The sequence below is a fragment of the Tupaia chinensis genome, unplaced genomic scaffold, assembly GCF_000334495.1.
Source record: "Tupaia chinensis unplaced genomic scaffold, TupChi_1.0 Scaffold000010_1, whole genome shotgun sequence".
In the NCBI taxonomy this organism is placed as follows: domain Eukaryota; kingdom Metazoa; phylum Chordata; class Mammalia; order Scandentia; family Tupaiidae; genus Tupaia; species Tupaia belangeri.
In genome coordinates, this window is record NW_006159440.1 from 98,901 (window position 1) to 114,625 (window position 15,725).

The window sequence follows — 15,725 nt, forward strand, 5'->3', positions numbered from 1 at the left end:
GGCGGCCCCGGGCCAGACTGGGGTGACCTGATGGATGGGGCCGGGACTGTCGTTGCTCTTCAGCGGGCCCCTGTCACCTCCCTGCAAACGTGCTCGTGGGGATGCTCTGGCGCCTGGAGGAAAATTACTGCGTGGGAGTTGGTGATAGTGAGCCTCAGTTTCCCATCGTGTACAGGGACAGGGGTGGGAGAGAGGGCTTTCTCAAACGTTCCCGATTCTTTAGTAATATTAAAAATACATTTTAGGCTCCTGGGAAAATGAAGATTTGTATGTGCCTACCTCAGGACTTAAGCCTCCAGTCTGGGGCCTTTGAATGGCATGGAATTCTGGGTGAACCTCCCTGGGTCTTACCGACAATGGCTTTGTTAATAAGTCAGGTTGGGGGGTTTGTATGTTTCTATAATAAGGCATGGATCCTGGCGACCCAGCCACTCCGGACCCATGGGGCCTGGAGGAAGGGTTATTAAATCCTACCAAATACCGTTTAGATGAGCCCCACCATCCTCCAGCAGTTTGAGAATTTGAGTTTATTATTATTTTAGTATATTTACTGTCCCTCCTCATTGGCCATTTCTGGCTGCTTAGAGTAAGATCAAGCCCCAGGTCCAGGGGACTGATGAAATTGTAGCAGGGGCTCTTATTTGGGGGTGGTAGTAGGGGAGAGGGGGTGCCCCTGCAGCCCTGGTCTCCTACTGTCCTGCAGACCTGGACATGGAGAGACAGCAGGAGCAGAGAGATCGAAATAGCCAGCTCTGAGGGAGCCCTTGGTGAAGGTGTCTCGCTCTGCTGGCTTTTTTTCTCTCCTGGAGCCTTCCCCTTGTTTCAGTTAAACGCCTGGAGAGACTATCCTGGCCCCCAGGGGTCTTTCCTTTCTGCTGGTTGTCAGCAAATACCCTCACCTCTCTCTGAGGAAGGGCCTTGAGTGCCAGCTGAGTGGTTATGCGAGTCACTTTCCCTGGGCCCCTAGTCACTTACCCCCAGGCCCTTCCTGTCTTGCCTTCCGCTGTCAAGAGTGAGGACTCCAGAGACTGCGATGAGCCCCCAGGTTTAGGGGTCAGAATGCACAGAAGATGTTTGCCCCATTTTGTGTACGTGCCTTTGGGGAGTGTCTGCTTCTGAGAAAGAGAACCCAAAACTTTTGTTAGGTTCTCAGAGGGGTTCCTGGTCATGTCTATAAGGAAAGGGCCTTTCGTCCCACTTCCCCTGTCCCCATCAGACCTCCAGCAGGTCTTATGTCAGCTCCAAGTCTCTGAATTTCAGAGGTAAAAAGGATTCGGGCCACATGCCCACCCAGCCAGCTGCCTGGAGACAGCCCACATCTAGGAGCCAGACCACTGTGTGATCTGGGGTAAGGTAGTGTCCTCATGGGCCAGGCGTGAGCAGCGGTTAGGGTATACGAGTTCTGCTACCCGGAGTTCGGTGAGCAGTAAATGGGGTAATCCTGGAAAGTGCTTAACACGGTTCGTGGCACAGGAAATGCTCAGTGAAACTATTCGCGCTGTGAGCTCTCGGGTCCAGCTAGCGGCAGGGCCGTTAGGCGGTACTTCCCAGACTCCGTGACGGATAGGGGCTTGACTCTCCCTTCAGTCCTCTAAGTGAATATATGAATGAGTGAGTAAAATCTATGGAAGACATGAACTAAGTTTAGATAAGTCTTTGATAGGTGACCTAAAGGAACTTCACTGTTTATCCTAATTTTTTTAATTTTATAGATCCACAATTTATTCCTTTATTGGCAAACATTTATTGAGCACATGCCATATGTCAGGCTGGACACCAGGGATATACTGATCTTCAAATGAAGAAAATGGAGATTTTAATTACTGTGAAGTTCACTTGTGTGTAGAGCATAGGGATTGAGCAGAGTCACTGAAGGAAGGTTATGAGGAGACGGGGAAAATGGTTACAGGAGAACGTCTGTTCAGTTCCCGTGAAGACATTGGTTGTCTGGCTAGGAAGTCACAGACCTGGCCACTCACGGAAGACCGTGGCTTCACCTACCCGCTGAGGCAAGGATTCTCAGCGTGGATGTGGCAAGATGGGGACGGGGGGAGTGTGGGTAATTGACGTCCCCAAAGGAATCCAAAGCTTTACGTTGGGTCTCGTCCCCACCTGTCTTGATACAAGTCACAGAGCAGCTGGCAGTGGCTTTGTGTCCTGTCCTTCCTGGCCTCTTTGCCTCATTCCCACCTCAGGATGCACAGGAAGGAGCCCAGCCACCAGGGCACACCCATCGCAGGGCCGTCTCCCCTCTCGGGTCTCCCTTCTCTCTGGGCAGAGCAGAAGCCAGGCTATAAAGCCCAGAATCCTGTGCGGTCTGTGCAGTAGACCGGGCACGTCCAAGATCTTTCCAGATTGAATGTATACCGTAGAAAGTCTCTGAGTAAGTTTATTGACAAGGCAACCCTTCACCTTGACTCAAGGAATAAGGGACGAAGAACCACGAGATGAACTTTTGTCCTCGCTGTTGCAGAAAGTGAGGGGATGAATAGGACAGCCACGTAGAAGCAGTGGGAGTGGATGTCAGGTTCACGTTCTTTTTGTTTATTTTTATTTTCTTAATTTGCCAGAGGGTGCATGCAGTCACCAGAGAGAGAGAGAAGTAAGAGGTATCCCCTGTCGGGGATGGCCACGCTGCAGTCCCTTCTCTTCCATCTCTCCCTCCTTTCAGGATTTGGGGCTCACCAGCATGTTTCTCAGGCCACTGGATCCCGGACTCCAGCTGCGTGGCCAGCCGTGTGGGGTCCAGCCACCTTGACCACTAGGCCACAGCTGACACAGTGCACTTTCAAATTAACTGGGGTGACTGGTTCTGGCCAGTCATCATCCCACCCTGCACACCTTGCTGGGAGGTTGGGGGTAGTAACAAGCCTGGCATTTAAAACTTCTGCTCTGTTGTTATCGAAGTATTATGTTAGATTCGTAAACAACTCAGTGAGGCCGTGCACGTGTCAGGTATTATTATCCTCATTTTATGGACAGAGATGCAGAGACCAGAGAGGTCTAGTAGCCCAGCTGGGGTGGCCCGGGCAGCAGTAGGTGTAGATAAGGCTGACGGCCAGAAGTTCTAATGCCAGTCCAGCACCTTTCTCCCTCCCACACCAGTACTCCTAAGATGATACCTGGGAAGTACTTGCTGTGAAAAAAGAGATGCTCCATGGAAGGCAGAAGGTGGCCTGGCCTTCTTTTATTCGTTGTTTATAGTAGTTTTGTTTTAGAGAGGTTTTTGCTATAGGGTGCATGCACTTGCCAGAGAGACAGAGACAGAAAGCAAGGAATCGATCGCCCCCTCCCCCCGGGGGTTGGCCATGCCACAATCCCTTCTCCTCCATTCTTCTCTTGGAATTTTGAGCATGCACGCACATGCGCCCAGTGTGAATTTTACAGAGCCGGGTCTGGATCTCAAACCGCGGTTGACTATATGGGAGTCCAGCGATGTAACCATCACACCATCTGCTGGGCCCTATAGTAGTTTTTCATTGATGTTGAGATCAGGAGATCAGCGCTGGTCTCCAGAAGAGGTTCATATCCATGAAACTTAGCTTCCTGCTCCCGACCCTGAAGCCCCTTTGATGTGGATACGCACTCTGGGGTTTGTTTTCTAGTCAGAGACTGCAGCCCTCAATCCTGTCTTTCCCTCTCTTGCATGTTGCAGGTCCAGCAGCCGGACATGGAGAGCCAACGCACCTCACCTCTGCCGTTCGCCAGCGTTCCGCGAGAAGAAAGCCTGCACCAGGCGCCTGCTGGACTCCCCCGGGAAGCTCTGTTCCAATCTCGTGTTCTCCCGTCAAAAGAGATTCCTTCTTCGCCTCCTGCCTGCCCTGGGCAAGGCTCCCTGCCCCAGACTTCCAGTGCCCCCAAGCAAGAGGCTTCTAGCCGGATGCCACCTGTTCTCCAAAAGGGACCCTCGCTCCTGTATCCTGACACTCCCGAGCAAGAGACTTGTCTCCAGGGCCCCCTGGCTGCCCAGGAAGAGACCCAGAACCCACCCCCAGCTGCTACTGGCCAAGAAACCTCTCTCCCACCCCACTCCACTCACCACCAAGAAGCCCCACTCCAGCGCCCTGAAGTTTCTGAGAAAGATCCCCTGACGCTTTCCCCCACAGTCCCCGAGACCGCCGTGGACCCACTGCTCCAGAGCCCTATTTCCCAGAAGGACCCCCCTTTCCAGATCTCGTCTGCAGCCCAGAAGGAACAGTCCCTCCCCACGGCCGAGATCACCCGTCTGGCCGTGTGGGCAGCCGTCCAGGCAGTGGAGAGGAAGCTGGAGGCCCAGGCCATGAGGCTGCTGACCCTAGAGGGCCGCACAGGGACAAATGAGAAAAAAATCGCCGACTGTGAGAAGACGGCCGTGGAGTTTGCCAACCATCTGGAGAGCAAGTGGGTCGTGCTGGGGACGCTGCTGCAGGAGTACGGGCTGCTGCAGAGGCGGCTGGAGAACATGGAGAACCTGCTGAAAAACAGAAACTTCTGGATCCTGAGGCTGCCCCCGGGCAGCAATGGAGAAGTTCCCAAGGTAAACCCACTCCGCCTGGGGCTTCCCAGGAAGGGAACCAAACTGGAATATGGTCTAGGAATTTAAAGGGAAAGAAAGATGGCGGAAACATTTTTAAAAGCAGTGATCCTTTTTGACAACATTGCTTCACTAAGGACAGGACTCGCCCAACTTAGTTAATGTCTCCCGTCGAGGAAAATGTAGGTTAATGTGCAAGCGCCCCCTGGGATCAAGGGCTGTCAGGCGGACGACTGTCCAGCAGAGTCGTCCAGGACGTCTGGCTAGGAAGGGACAGCCAAGCCCAGGGAGGGAGGCTTTGTGGGCAGTTACTGATCAGCAGTCATCAGTTGTTCCGTGTCGGGTGGGGGGGCGGGAGAACCAGGTGAAATGTTACAGGGATCTGTCCTGCTCTGCCATTTCCTGAGTTCACTTAGAAATCATGTGTTAATGCCAGTACAACTCTGATTTTAAGAGGTATCCTAAAAATCTAGAGCACAGTTAGGCTTTTTATTTTGTTCTGTTTTTTAGAGAGAGATTTTTGTTACAGGGCACATGTGCTCGCCAGAGAGACAGAAAGCGAGAAGTCACCACCCTGGGGGAGGTAATGATCATGTTGCAATCTCTTCTCCATTCTCTCAGGACTTGAGCATACACACACACGTGCCTAGTGTGATTTTAAGCCTCGGGGTCTAGGACTCAAACCGCAGTCAGTCATGTGGGCGTCCAGAGATGTAACCATTACGTCATCTGCTGGTCCTGAGAGCAATTAGATTTTAATATTATTTTGCAGGAGCTTCGGAAAGAGCTTGAATCGGTTTTCATTTTTCTTTCTTTCTTTTTTTTTTTCTCTTTTTTTTGGTGAAGTTTTTGCTATAGGGTGTGCACTTGCCAGAGAGACAGAGACAGACAGAAAGCGAGAAATCACCCCCCAGGGGGATGGCCACACCGCAGTTCCTTCTCCTCATTTTCCTCTCGGGATCTTGGGCACGCACACGCCCGGCGTGAGTTTAAGCCACCGGGTCCGGGATGCGAACCACAGTTGATACATGGGAGTCCAGCGACATAGCCATTTTGCTAATTGCTGGTCCTGGACTGGTTTTCTTTCTATCTTTCTGCATTGCTGCCTTATTTAGGGGACAGTCCATGTCCTCCAGGCCTGCACTGCTCAAATTCTGCCATAGGCACAGTCACCTGGGGTACTTCCCAAATGCGGAACTGATTTCGCTGGTCTGAGCGGCACACCTCTGGCCTGTTCCCTGGTGGCTCACTGCTTCTGATCTGCAGACCAGGCTTTAGAGCAGGCAGAGCTAGCCGTGCAAGATGAAAAGGACCAGACAAGACCAGCCTTACTCTCTGGGGCAGGGACAGTGGCCAAAGCCTAGCCAGACTTCTGGAGAGGTCCTAGGGGAAGCCTCAGAGATGCGTGATCGGCCCTTCCCTGTCCTGTCTGGAGGAGGAGGTGTCCGAACCAGGCCAAGGTGTTGGGGCTTTGAGATTTCACAACAGTGGGCCCGGCACTGCCGTCTGCTGTCAAGCTGAGTCTGTTGTGTGGTTCCAGGTGCCTGTCACGTTCGATGACGTCGCCGTCCATTTCTCGGAGCAGGAGTGGGGAAACCTGTCCGAGTGGCAGAAGGAGCTCTACAAGAACGTGATGCGGGGCAACTACGAGTCCCTGGTGTCCATGGGTAAGGAGAGGCCTGTGCACTGCATGGGTGCCCGGACAGCAGCTTGCAGCTTGTCTGCAGCCTCAGGGAACACCGAGCCCTGGTAGAGCCAGAAATCAAACAGTAAGGAAAGCAGGATTTCAAATGAAATGAGGGCTCTCACACGCCCACATGCTCAGTGCAGGTGGGAGCAGCCCGTAGGCAGACACACCGCCCTGCAGAGAAGCCGCAGGGGCACGGGGAGAAGATGAGCCAGACACCAGTGGTCTCTCGCCTGTAGAGTATCTCCCCATACAACCCTGCCTGAAAATGAGATTGTCCAGTAAGGTGTTATTACCAGAGGGAAAAGGAGTGGAAGGAAACAGAGGTGCTGAACACATAGCCTGCTCCCCACGTGTACCCCGAGGGGGCTAGGACAGACCATGCTTTTTTACTGAGGTGACTGAACACTGCCCATGATTGAGGGCCCGGTCCCCATCGTGCAGACCAGGAGGCTGTGATCGGGGAGGTCATCCCAGGTCCCCCTCCAGGAGTCCCTAGCCTCTCTAAGATCTGTCTTAGCCCCATCTATGGATGCTTGTTGTTTTCTTTAAGAATAGTTAAGGACAGGACCAGCAGGTGGCATGGCGATTAAGGACACCTGACTCCCATGTGGCTGACCGTGGTTCGAGTCCTGGACCTAGCGGCTTGCTTTCTCACTTTCCCTTTCTCTCTGTCTCTGTCTGCTCAAATGAATAATAATAATTATTATTATTATAACATATGGAATTGGGGCCAGCAGGTGGCTTGGTGGTTAAGGGCGCCAGACTCCCACATGGCCAACTACGGTTTGAGTCCCAGAACTGGCAGCTTTCTTTCTCTCTCTCTCTCTCTCTCTCACTCTACCCCTCTCTGGTCAAATCGAAATAAATAAATGAATGAATATATACAGTTAAATAAAAAATAATTTAAAAATAAATAAATAAATAGAATTAAATAAATAATTATTTAAAAAAATAAAAGAATAGTGAAGAACATAAACCTGGGAAATGCACTCTAACTTTATACGTTCCCTGTTCACTTATGCGGAGCACCCTTTGGGCACGTACAAAAAATTTTGGGAAAAAAAATCATTAAATTTGTTATTGCATAGAAATTTTGATTCTTGCTAGAACTGTTAGCTTTGTACACGCCTTTCCATAGATAACTTCTCCTCTTTGTAAATGCCATTTTTTCTGGGCCAGCCCCATTGCCCGGTGGTTAAGGCGGTCAGATCACATGGCTGACTGCAGATCAAATCCTGGCCAGAAGCTTGAAGTACACACCGGGCACTTGTGTGTGCATGCCCAAGATCCTGATGGGATGGAGAAGTGGAGGAGAAAGGACTGCGGCATGGCCCGGCAGAGGATGCTTTCTCCTCCTCCCTCTACCCTCCTCATCCCATCTGTCTCTCTTTGATGAGTACCCCATTCCCAGGAAACATTTTAAAAATAAAGTAAAATTCTATGTTGTTTATAATAATGCTTAATTGTGGAGACCAGCGATTGGTGTCATGGTTACGTTGCTGGACTCCCATAGAGTCGACTGTGGTTCAAGTCCAGACCCAGTGACTTAAAACTCACGCCGGGTGCACGTGCATGTATGCCCAGATTCCCAAGAGGAGAACAGAGAAGGGATTTCCGTGTGGCCATATCCCCTGGGGGCTGATTTCTCACTTTCTATCTCTCTGTCTCTTAGTCCAACACATGCACTGTATAGCAAAAATCTCTCTCTAAAAAATAATAAAATAATGCATAATTGTGAAAATTCAGCAACTTAGATTTACATAACAAAGAGCACTCCCCCAGCTCCCCAGTAACTCTCCCCAGAGGTAGCCACCATGGCCTGTGTTCTTTCTCCTCTCGTTCTGTGTGTGTGCAGACATAAGCGTGGCACACGCTCTGGTGCACATACAGTTTGAGGTTTGCACAGAGGTGCCCGTTTGCTTGTTCTGCCTGGACAACCTTCCACGTCGGCACACCTGGGCCTCCTTGGGGAGACCACGCCGTAGGCCCGTGAACCGTTAGGCTCGTGGCCTGTCTGCCATTGGTGGACAGTAGGTTAGCTCTGTTTTCCTCTCTGTTACCGAGTGTCGTGGCACACATCTCTTTGCGCTTGTGCACTAACATGAGGGTTCCAGTAGTCCAGATTCAGAGGGGGCTGCTAAGGAAAGAGGATGCGCGTTTGCACTTGCAGCTCCTGCCCTGGTGCCTTCTGGAGAGCTGAGCTGGTGTATGGTTTTGCAGTGGTGTACAAAAACGCCATTTCTCCATAACCTGGCTCGACCGATGTGCTTCCGTTTTAAATCTTGTCTTTTTGATAGGTGAAAAAAAAAATGACAATTTATTATTGGTTTTCTAACGTTCAAGGGGTCCACACATTCACCAGAGAGAGAAAGCACGTGTCAGTGAGACATAGTCATGTGTCAGTCTTTTTCTCCCCATTTCTCCATCCCATCAGGACTTTGCAATTACAGGCACACACTCCCGTTATGTTTTTCAGCTGCCAGGGCCAGGATTCGAACCATGGTGGGCTATGTGAGATCCAGCTCCCTATGCATAAGGCTTAATCACTCTGCCACAGGGCTGATTAATTATTTTTAACTTGTATTTCTTTGATGTTTAGTAAACTCATACATCTCATGTATTTACTGACCATTTGGATTTCTTCTATATATACTTTGCTTTTTTATGATTTACTAATTGTAGAAGTTCTTTACATATAATTATGGATATCAACCCTCTGACAACAGTCCCCAACTTTTTTGGCACCAGGGACCAGTTTCATAGAAGACATTCTTCCCATGGATGGGAAGGGGATGGTTTCAGGATGACTCGAGCACATTACGTTTATTGTGAACTTGCTTCTGTTATGTCACATTGTAATGAATAATGCTCACCATAGTGCAGTATTTGCAGCTGCTCCCCAGTGCTAGCATCACCGTCTCAGTTCCACCCCGGACCATCAGGCATTAGATTCTCACACGGAGTGAGCAGACCTGACCTCCCACATGCACAGTGCACAGTAGGGTTCACACTCCCATGAGAACCTAATGTGGTCTCTGATCGGATAGAAGGCAGAGCCTATGAGGTAATGTGAGCAAGGGGGAGTGGCCGTAAGTACAGATGAAGCTTCACTTACTCACCTGCTAGTCACCTCCTATGACATGGCCTGGTCTCTAACAGTGGTCCATGGCCTGGGGGTGTTGAGGACCCCTGTTCTATGACAAATATAAGTTGTCTTCAGAAAGTTCGTGGGGATGTGTATTATGAATAAGTTATGCTGGAGTTCAAAATATTTAACACTAAAGTAAATTCATACTTTAATTCCATTTTTCTTTTCTTTTTTTTTTTTAATTTGCTTGAGGGCATGAGTGTTTGTCGGAGAGAAATAAAGAGAGAGGCAAAATGAAAAATCATCTCATACCTCAGTCCTTTCTCCTGCATTCTCCATTCTCCTATTGGGATTTTAGGCACGTCTACACATGTGCCCAGCATGATTTTCAAGCTGCCAGGTCTGCGACTCAAACCACAAAGGCGGCCCTAGCCCCCAGCGGGCCCACTTGGTGTGTTTTTCAAGCGACAGTGTCGAGAACTCAAACAGATCTTCTGGCCTTGTGGGATCCAGCTGCCTTAACTACTGTGCCACCGAATTCCATTTTCCCACAGACTTTTCTAAGTTCCCATGTATGTGTTCATGTATGTATATTTCCTCCAAGTTTCCTCACCTTTCAACTTTATGTCCAAAGAACATTAAACTTTCCGTAAGGAAATCTGTCAGTATTTTGTCTTATGGCTTTGAAATTTTATCAGGTTTAGTTTGTTTATAAATTTTTAAATACCTTGTCCCTTTGTCATGAAAAACCTGGGCAGCCATCAGCCACTCAGAAGCCTCACACACAGAGTGGACCCTAAAAGAGGGTCGGGCGCATGCCCACGTCCGTTGCTGGTTGCCATGTCCCAGTAGAGAAGCTACTCCTACTGTCACACTGCCCAGATGACACCCCGACTGTGTCCAGTGCCACCTTATCCCACATGTGTTTTCTTCCCTTCCTGCTGCTCAGACTATGCAATCTCCAAACCGGACCTCATGTCCCAGATGGAGCGCGGGGAGAGGCCGACCATGCAGGAGCAGGAAGACTCCGAGGAGGGCGAGACGCCCACAGATCCCAGCGCCGGTGAGTGGCTCAGGGGTGGCCCAGAGTGCTGCACTCTAGAGCTCTCAGAAGGCCTCCACGTGGGGCACCACAGCCCAAGGAAGGCCCTAACGGGATACGTTAGCAAGCCATGTACAGAAAGGAGGCCTACAGGTACCAGGACCTCCCTGGGGCCTCCTTGCTCAGGTGGCCCAAGTTGTTAGTAATAGAAGTGCCGGGGCCTCCTCTTCTCAGGGATGTTGTAACCTGACAAGTATCACAGGAAATAAAGTAAGAAACTCAAAGAGGGGTAGTCACCCGTCAGAGAATAAGTGGACCTACCTCCTGGAGCTCCCCAGGGAAGGGCTGCGACCCTGGGTCCTGCAGCTCCTCAGCAGAGTAAGGGGCAAATGTGGACTTTTCCAGCACAGAGTCTAGATGAGCCAGTTAGAGAGTCTTCCATAGACATCGGGCAAGGCTGAACAGACACCAGTGCTTACGTGCAGACTCGGGCCAGGTGTTTGAACCTCGCCCTCCGCTCACTAGCAGTGATTTCAGTCACTCGATCCTGTTGGCGTCTTGGTTGCCTCAGGACTGGTGCTAATCTCTCCCCAAGGGCCCGGCGTGGCAGTTGGCACAGTCCACACGGCATTGTCAGCAGACCCGGGGTGTCGTCGCTTCCACGCTGGCGGGATCTGTCGCCAGCATACCTGCACGGCTGGTGCTCGCGTTTCTGCCCTTAGATCCCGGAGCCCTACCTTGGAGGTGCCTTTGGACGTTGTCATGTATCATGATGGTCTTCAGTGGAGCCAGACCCTGTCCCTTGTGGGCAGATGTGGCGTGGGAGGGACAGTTGGACATCACTGGTGATGCTGTCTACTGAAGGGAGGGTGAGCCAGCTGGAGAGCTTGGGCGGGACCCACAGCCAGGCTTGTTAGGGCTTCATGCCATCGATGTGGGTCCTGTAAACTGGCCCCAGGGAGAAGTCCTAGGAACGCTGAGTACCATCAGCCCCTGTGTTAAGAGGGGAGTAACCCATGAGAGAGAACGCTGTGGAAATACCAGCACATCTCAAGGAAATTCAGCGTTGTTGCTTTGTAGAGATTTGCCTAGAGATTGCAATCAGGGAACAGGCTGGTCCCGGATTCATCCTGGCAAACAGCAAAGATGAGCGTAAGAGTTGACGGGGGAAGGCTGGAAGCCGGTGTGGCCTGTCACAGGTGATCTCTGGTAGGAGCAAGTTCATCTGAACCTTAAAGGCTTGAGCGGCACATCCGAAAGCTCAGATCAAGTCAAAGTAGGTTCAGGTAGAAGAAACGAGAAAGACGGCTCAGGAGGCAAAGACAGAGCAGGAGACAGGGTTTGTGGTAAAAACCCTGACATACAGTCCGACGTCCCGGGGGGGTTTGTGGTCCAGGCGCCAGGCGTGCAGTGTTGTCTTAAGAGGGACTGGATGTGAGAGCATCGATCCCCTTCCTAGGCCGAGCCTCACATCCTCATTGCAGATGGGCCTCCCACAGTATGGGGCCAGAATCGAAGTAAGCCCACCCCAAGCCGCCTGGGCTGGGTTTGTCCTGGTGGGCACGTCCACACCTGAGCTTCTGCTGGGAAGTGGCGGCCTCAGAGCCTCCCCGTGTGACTGAATGTGCCACACAGGAGGTTGTGGTAACCACCTCCGGGCCTCGGAGCTGCAGCGGGAGGAGGACAGAGACGTGGGACCTCGCTCCCCAGCGCAGGCCTGCCGTTCGCACCACTGTGCTCGCTCATCCGCGGCCCTGGTCCCGCCACAGCAAGGGGGTTCTGTGAACCCGCAGGGAGCCGTGCCCAAACACTCCTCGTTAACCAACCTGTTATGCATCCTCTTCCTTAGGGTGGCAGCAAAGCCAGCTGCTGGCCCCTCCATGAACACTTTTGAGGGCCCCTTGTGTAAAAATAGTCCTCAGCTGTGGTGGAGCTTGGCTGAGCTAGAACAGGGCTAGGAGGCGTCCGACTTGGAAGACCCTGTTGAATTTGGGAAGCCGGAAGAGGCCTCTGTGAGGACACAGCATTTGGGGGAACCTAAATAACAGCAGGCTTCTGGGTGCTCTGAGGAGAACTGACTGGGGGGAAGGAAAGACTGGAAGCTACGAGACATCTTGGAAGTGTCTTCTGTCCTTCAGAAAGGAGGGCTTGGCATGGCCCAGGGAGAAAAGTGGCCATTGGCAAGCTTTATCCTAGCAATCAACTAGAAATGCCTTAACGATCAGTGAGTTCTGAATATGAGGGAGAGGGAGGTGCCGAGGATGACTCCTGGTCTCTGGAGAACGGTATAGGCTCAGATTTGGAGAAATAGCAAATAGTTGGCCTTGAATACATTTGGTTTGGAATTTCTGTGAGCGTCAAGAAGAAGGTGTTGAGGTAGCAGCTGCTCGAAGGAGTCTGGAGTTCTGAAGAGGAGGTCTGAGCTGGGGACCTTGGGCATGGTGCACTGGGGCCACTCTCTGAGCGGTGGCACCATGGGTCTGGTCTGAGAGTTCAGCACAGAGCCGCACCCCACAGAGTCCTCCTTCTGGAGCAGTTGGGGACTTGGAGCACTGTCTGCTGGTCTGGGAGGGCTGGGACACATGTGTTGGTATTTTATAAGAAGACTTTCAAATCCAGTGTTGCAGGATTTGGAAAAAAGAGGGACAAGGGGAATCAAAGCAGAACAAGGCAGGCAGGTGGCTAGGAAATCGGGAGAGCATCTCGTTGGGCATCCCAGGAGCACGTTCCCAGAAGGCCGGAGTGTGGTCAGCACTGCCAAGTCCTGCTGTGGGGGCTGGATAACACATGACCGAAAAGCATCCACCGGCTTTGCAAGTTGAAATCTTCAGTGACTTTAGCAGGAGAAGTGCTGGCGACATTTTGGAGGCAGAAGCCCGATCAGAGTGGAAGAGGGTGATCGGGAAATGAGACGCAGAGGTGGCGCCCCTTGACAGTCATCCCAGAAGTTTAGCGAGGCCCAGCCCCGGTGGCATGTGCTGCAGAGACAGCTGCACTCCGCCAGCTGGGAGCACAGGAGAGGCCCAGCTAGCTTCCTGACCCAACCTGACAGCCGGGTGTGCTGGCGTGCACTTGAGTCCCAGGGACTCAGGAGGCCGTACAGGAGGGTCACAAGCTCGAGGCTGGCCTGGGTGACATAAAAACCTGACATGGCAGCATGCTAGGATGGTGACATGTCGAGACCCTGTCAAAAAAAATAACAAGTGGGGGGAGAAAGTATGTATAACTACTTACATATAAGATACTTAGGAAGAAAATGGGGCTGGGAGGTGACATGGTGGTTAAGGGCACTGGACTCCCACATGGAAGACTGCGGTTCGAGTCCCAGACCCGATGGCTTGCTTGCTCTCTCTCTCTCTCTCTCTCTCTCTCGTTCTCACTCTGTCCCTCGCTGGTCAAATTAAAATAAATAAATCAATAAAGTTACACGCACATACACACACTTAGAGGAAAAATAAGTGAATACATCATGACCCAGGCCGGTAGCGCAGTCCGTAGCATACTGGCCTGTAGAGTTGGAAGCCACATGACCAACCCTGGTTTGCATCACTGGGTTGGCCCTAAAGCGCAGGGCGTGTGTGCATGGTAAAGATCCCGAGGAACGGGAGGGCTCGCTGGAATGGGGATGGAGATACAGGGTAGTAGCGGGGTAGAGGGCTATTTCTGTTTGCCTAAGATGGGATGGCCAAAATGTATATTTGAAATGGAGATGGGAGTGATCCCATTGACAGGAGGGGTTAACTCCCAGTGTAGAAGAGGGATATGTAAATATACTGTGAAGTCAACCATGTGAACAAAAGATAGAAGGAACCGCGGTAGAAACTTACTAAAATCCTATTTCTCTGTTTTAATAAAATGTTCTGAGGACCAGCACTTGGCGTAATGGCTTTGTCACTGGACTCCCATGTAGTCGACTGTGGTTAGAGCCCCGGTCCTGGTGGCTCAAACTCTTGACGAGCCTAAGATCCTGAGAGGAGAATGGAGGAGAAGGGATCGTAGCACAGCCATCCCCCCTGGGGGGTGATTTCTCACTTTCTGTCTCTCTGTCTCTCTCTATCTTTCTGGTGAGCACACGCATTGTAGTAAAAACCTTTCTAAAAAAAAAAAAAAAAGTTCTGATACGAACATTTGATGTTACTCAGTAAAAAAGAAATTTAAAAATTATTTACTTTACTTTTTATTATTTTTAATTTGACCAGAGAGAGAGAAAAGGAAAGCAAGAAAAACAAGCCGCCAGGTCCGGGACTCGAACTGGGGTTGACCATGTGGGAGTCCAGCACCTCAGCCACCATACCACCTGCTGGCCCCTAAAATATTTTGAAAAAAAAATTTTTCTTTTGAAAACAATACATGATGGAAGACAGAGTTAAAGATGGAGATTGAACATATGTGTACTCCTACTTCCCCAAGTCTTTCTAAAACAAGAGTAGAAGGGCTTTTAAAAGGCATGGACGGGGAGACGACAGCCACGAAGCTGTGGAAGCCTTAAGGCAGGCGGGTGGTGATCGCTGATGAGAAAGCAGAAGCCCACATCAGTCTTGGGGAGTGCTGAGGTGAAACCTGGTACCCCACCCTGCTCTAACCTCAGGAGTTGGCAACCGTAGAGACTCTCAGGATCTCTGGAAATGGGGGTAGAGGCGAGGCCAAAAGCAGAGGACTGGGAACCTCCCCCACCTCTTCTTACCTCCTCCAGCCCCTGGAGCTGGCACCTGCCCCTCCCCAGCCCTGGCTTATTCCCTGGAGGGGAGGGGCAGGGGTCTGCAAACGTGGGCAGCAGCACAGCCGAGGGTGGATAAGTGAGACCTGACAGACAATTACTGAAGTTCCCAGCCTTCGGCCCTGACCTTGCTCCTGAAATGACACTGACATCCAGGACTGAACCTTGGGGCAGAATATTGGGAAAGTCTTATCTGGAGAATTTGGGGACCACCCAAGAGGATTCCCAGTGAAAGGACCTTCCTGCTGGGAGGCCCAGAGCAGGCAGGCCCCACCCTCATGCACTGAACTTCCCATTCTCTTGTGAGTCTTTAAGTCTATGTGGACAACCAAGACCATAAGACATTTGGAGAAAGCATCTGATCTACTGATCTATGGAGACAGAAAGAAGGAGAGAAGGGAAATGGGCAAAAATATATTTAAAGGAACAAAGACCATGTGTGGGGGGGAGCAGGAGGTAGGGGGAAGAAAGTACATGTAACTACTTATATATAAAATACTTAAAGAAAAAAGAAGTGAATATATCATGACCCAGGCATGTGGCACAGTCCGTAGCATACTGGCCTGCAGTGCTGGAAGCCACATGGCTACCCATGGTTTCCATCCCTGGGTTGGCCCTACAGCACAGGGCATGCATGGATGCCCAAGATCCTGAGGAGCTGGAGTGCTAGGGAAA

The 15,725-nt window shown here is 51.1% G+C and overlaps 1 protein-coding gene across 1 annotated transcript in view; it reads left to right on the top strand.

Annotated features, from left to right (window-relative positions):
- Positions 1-3,655: 3,655 nt before the first annotated feature.
- Positions 3,656-15,725, top strand: part of ZNF777 (zinc finger protein 777) — a gene marked incomplete at its 5' end in the record, with an annotated part of 35,399 nt that continues 23,329 nt past the window's right edge. The window contains 3 exon segments of the mRNA XM_006172137.2: positions 3,656-4,516; positions 6,054-6,180; positions 10,241-10,354. Of these exon segments, the coding sequence (XP_006172199.2) occupies positions 3,656-4,516; positions 6,054-6,180; positions 10,241-10,354 (1,102 nt within the window).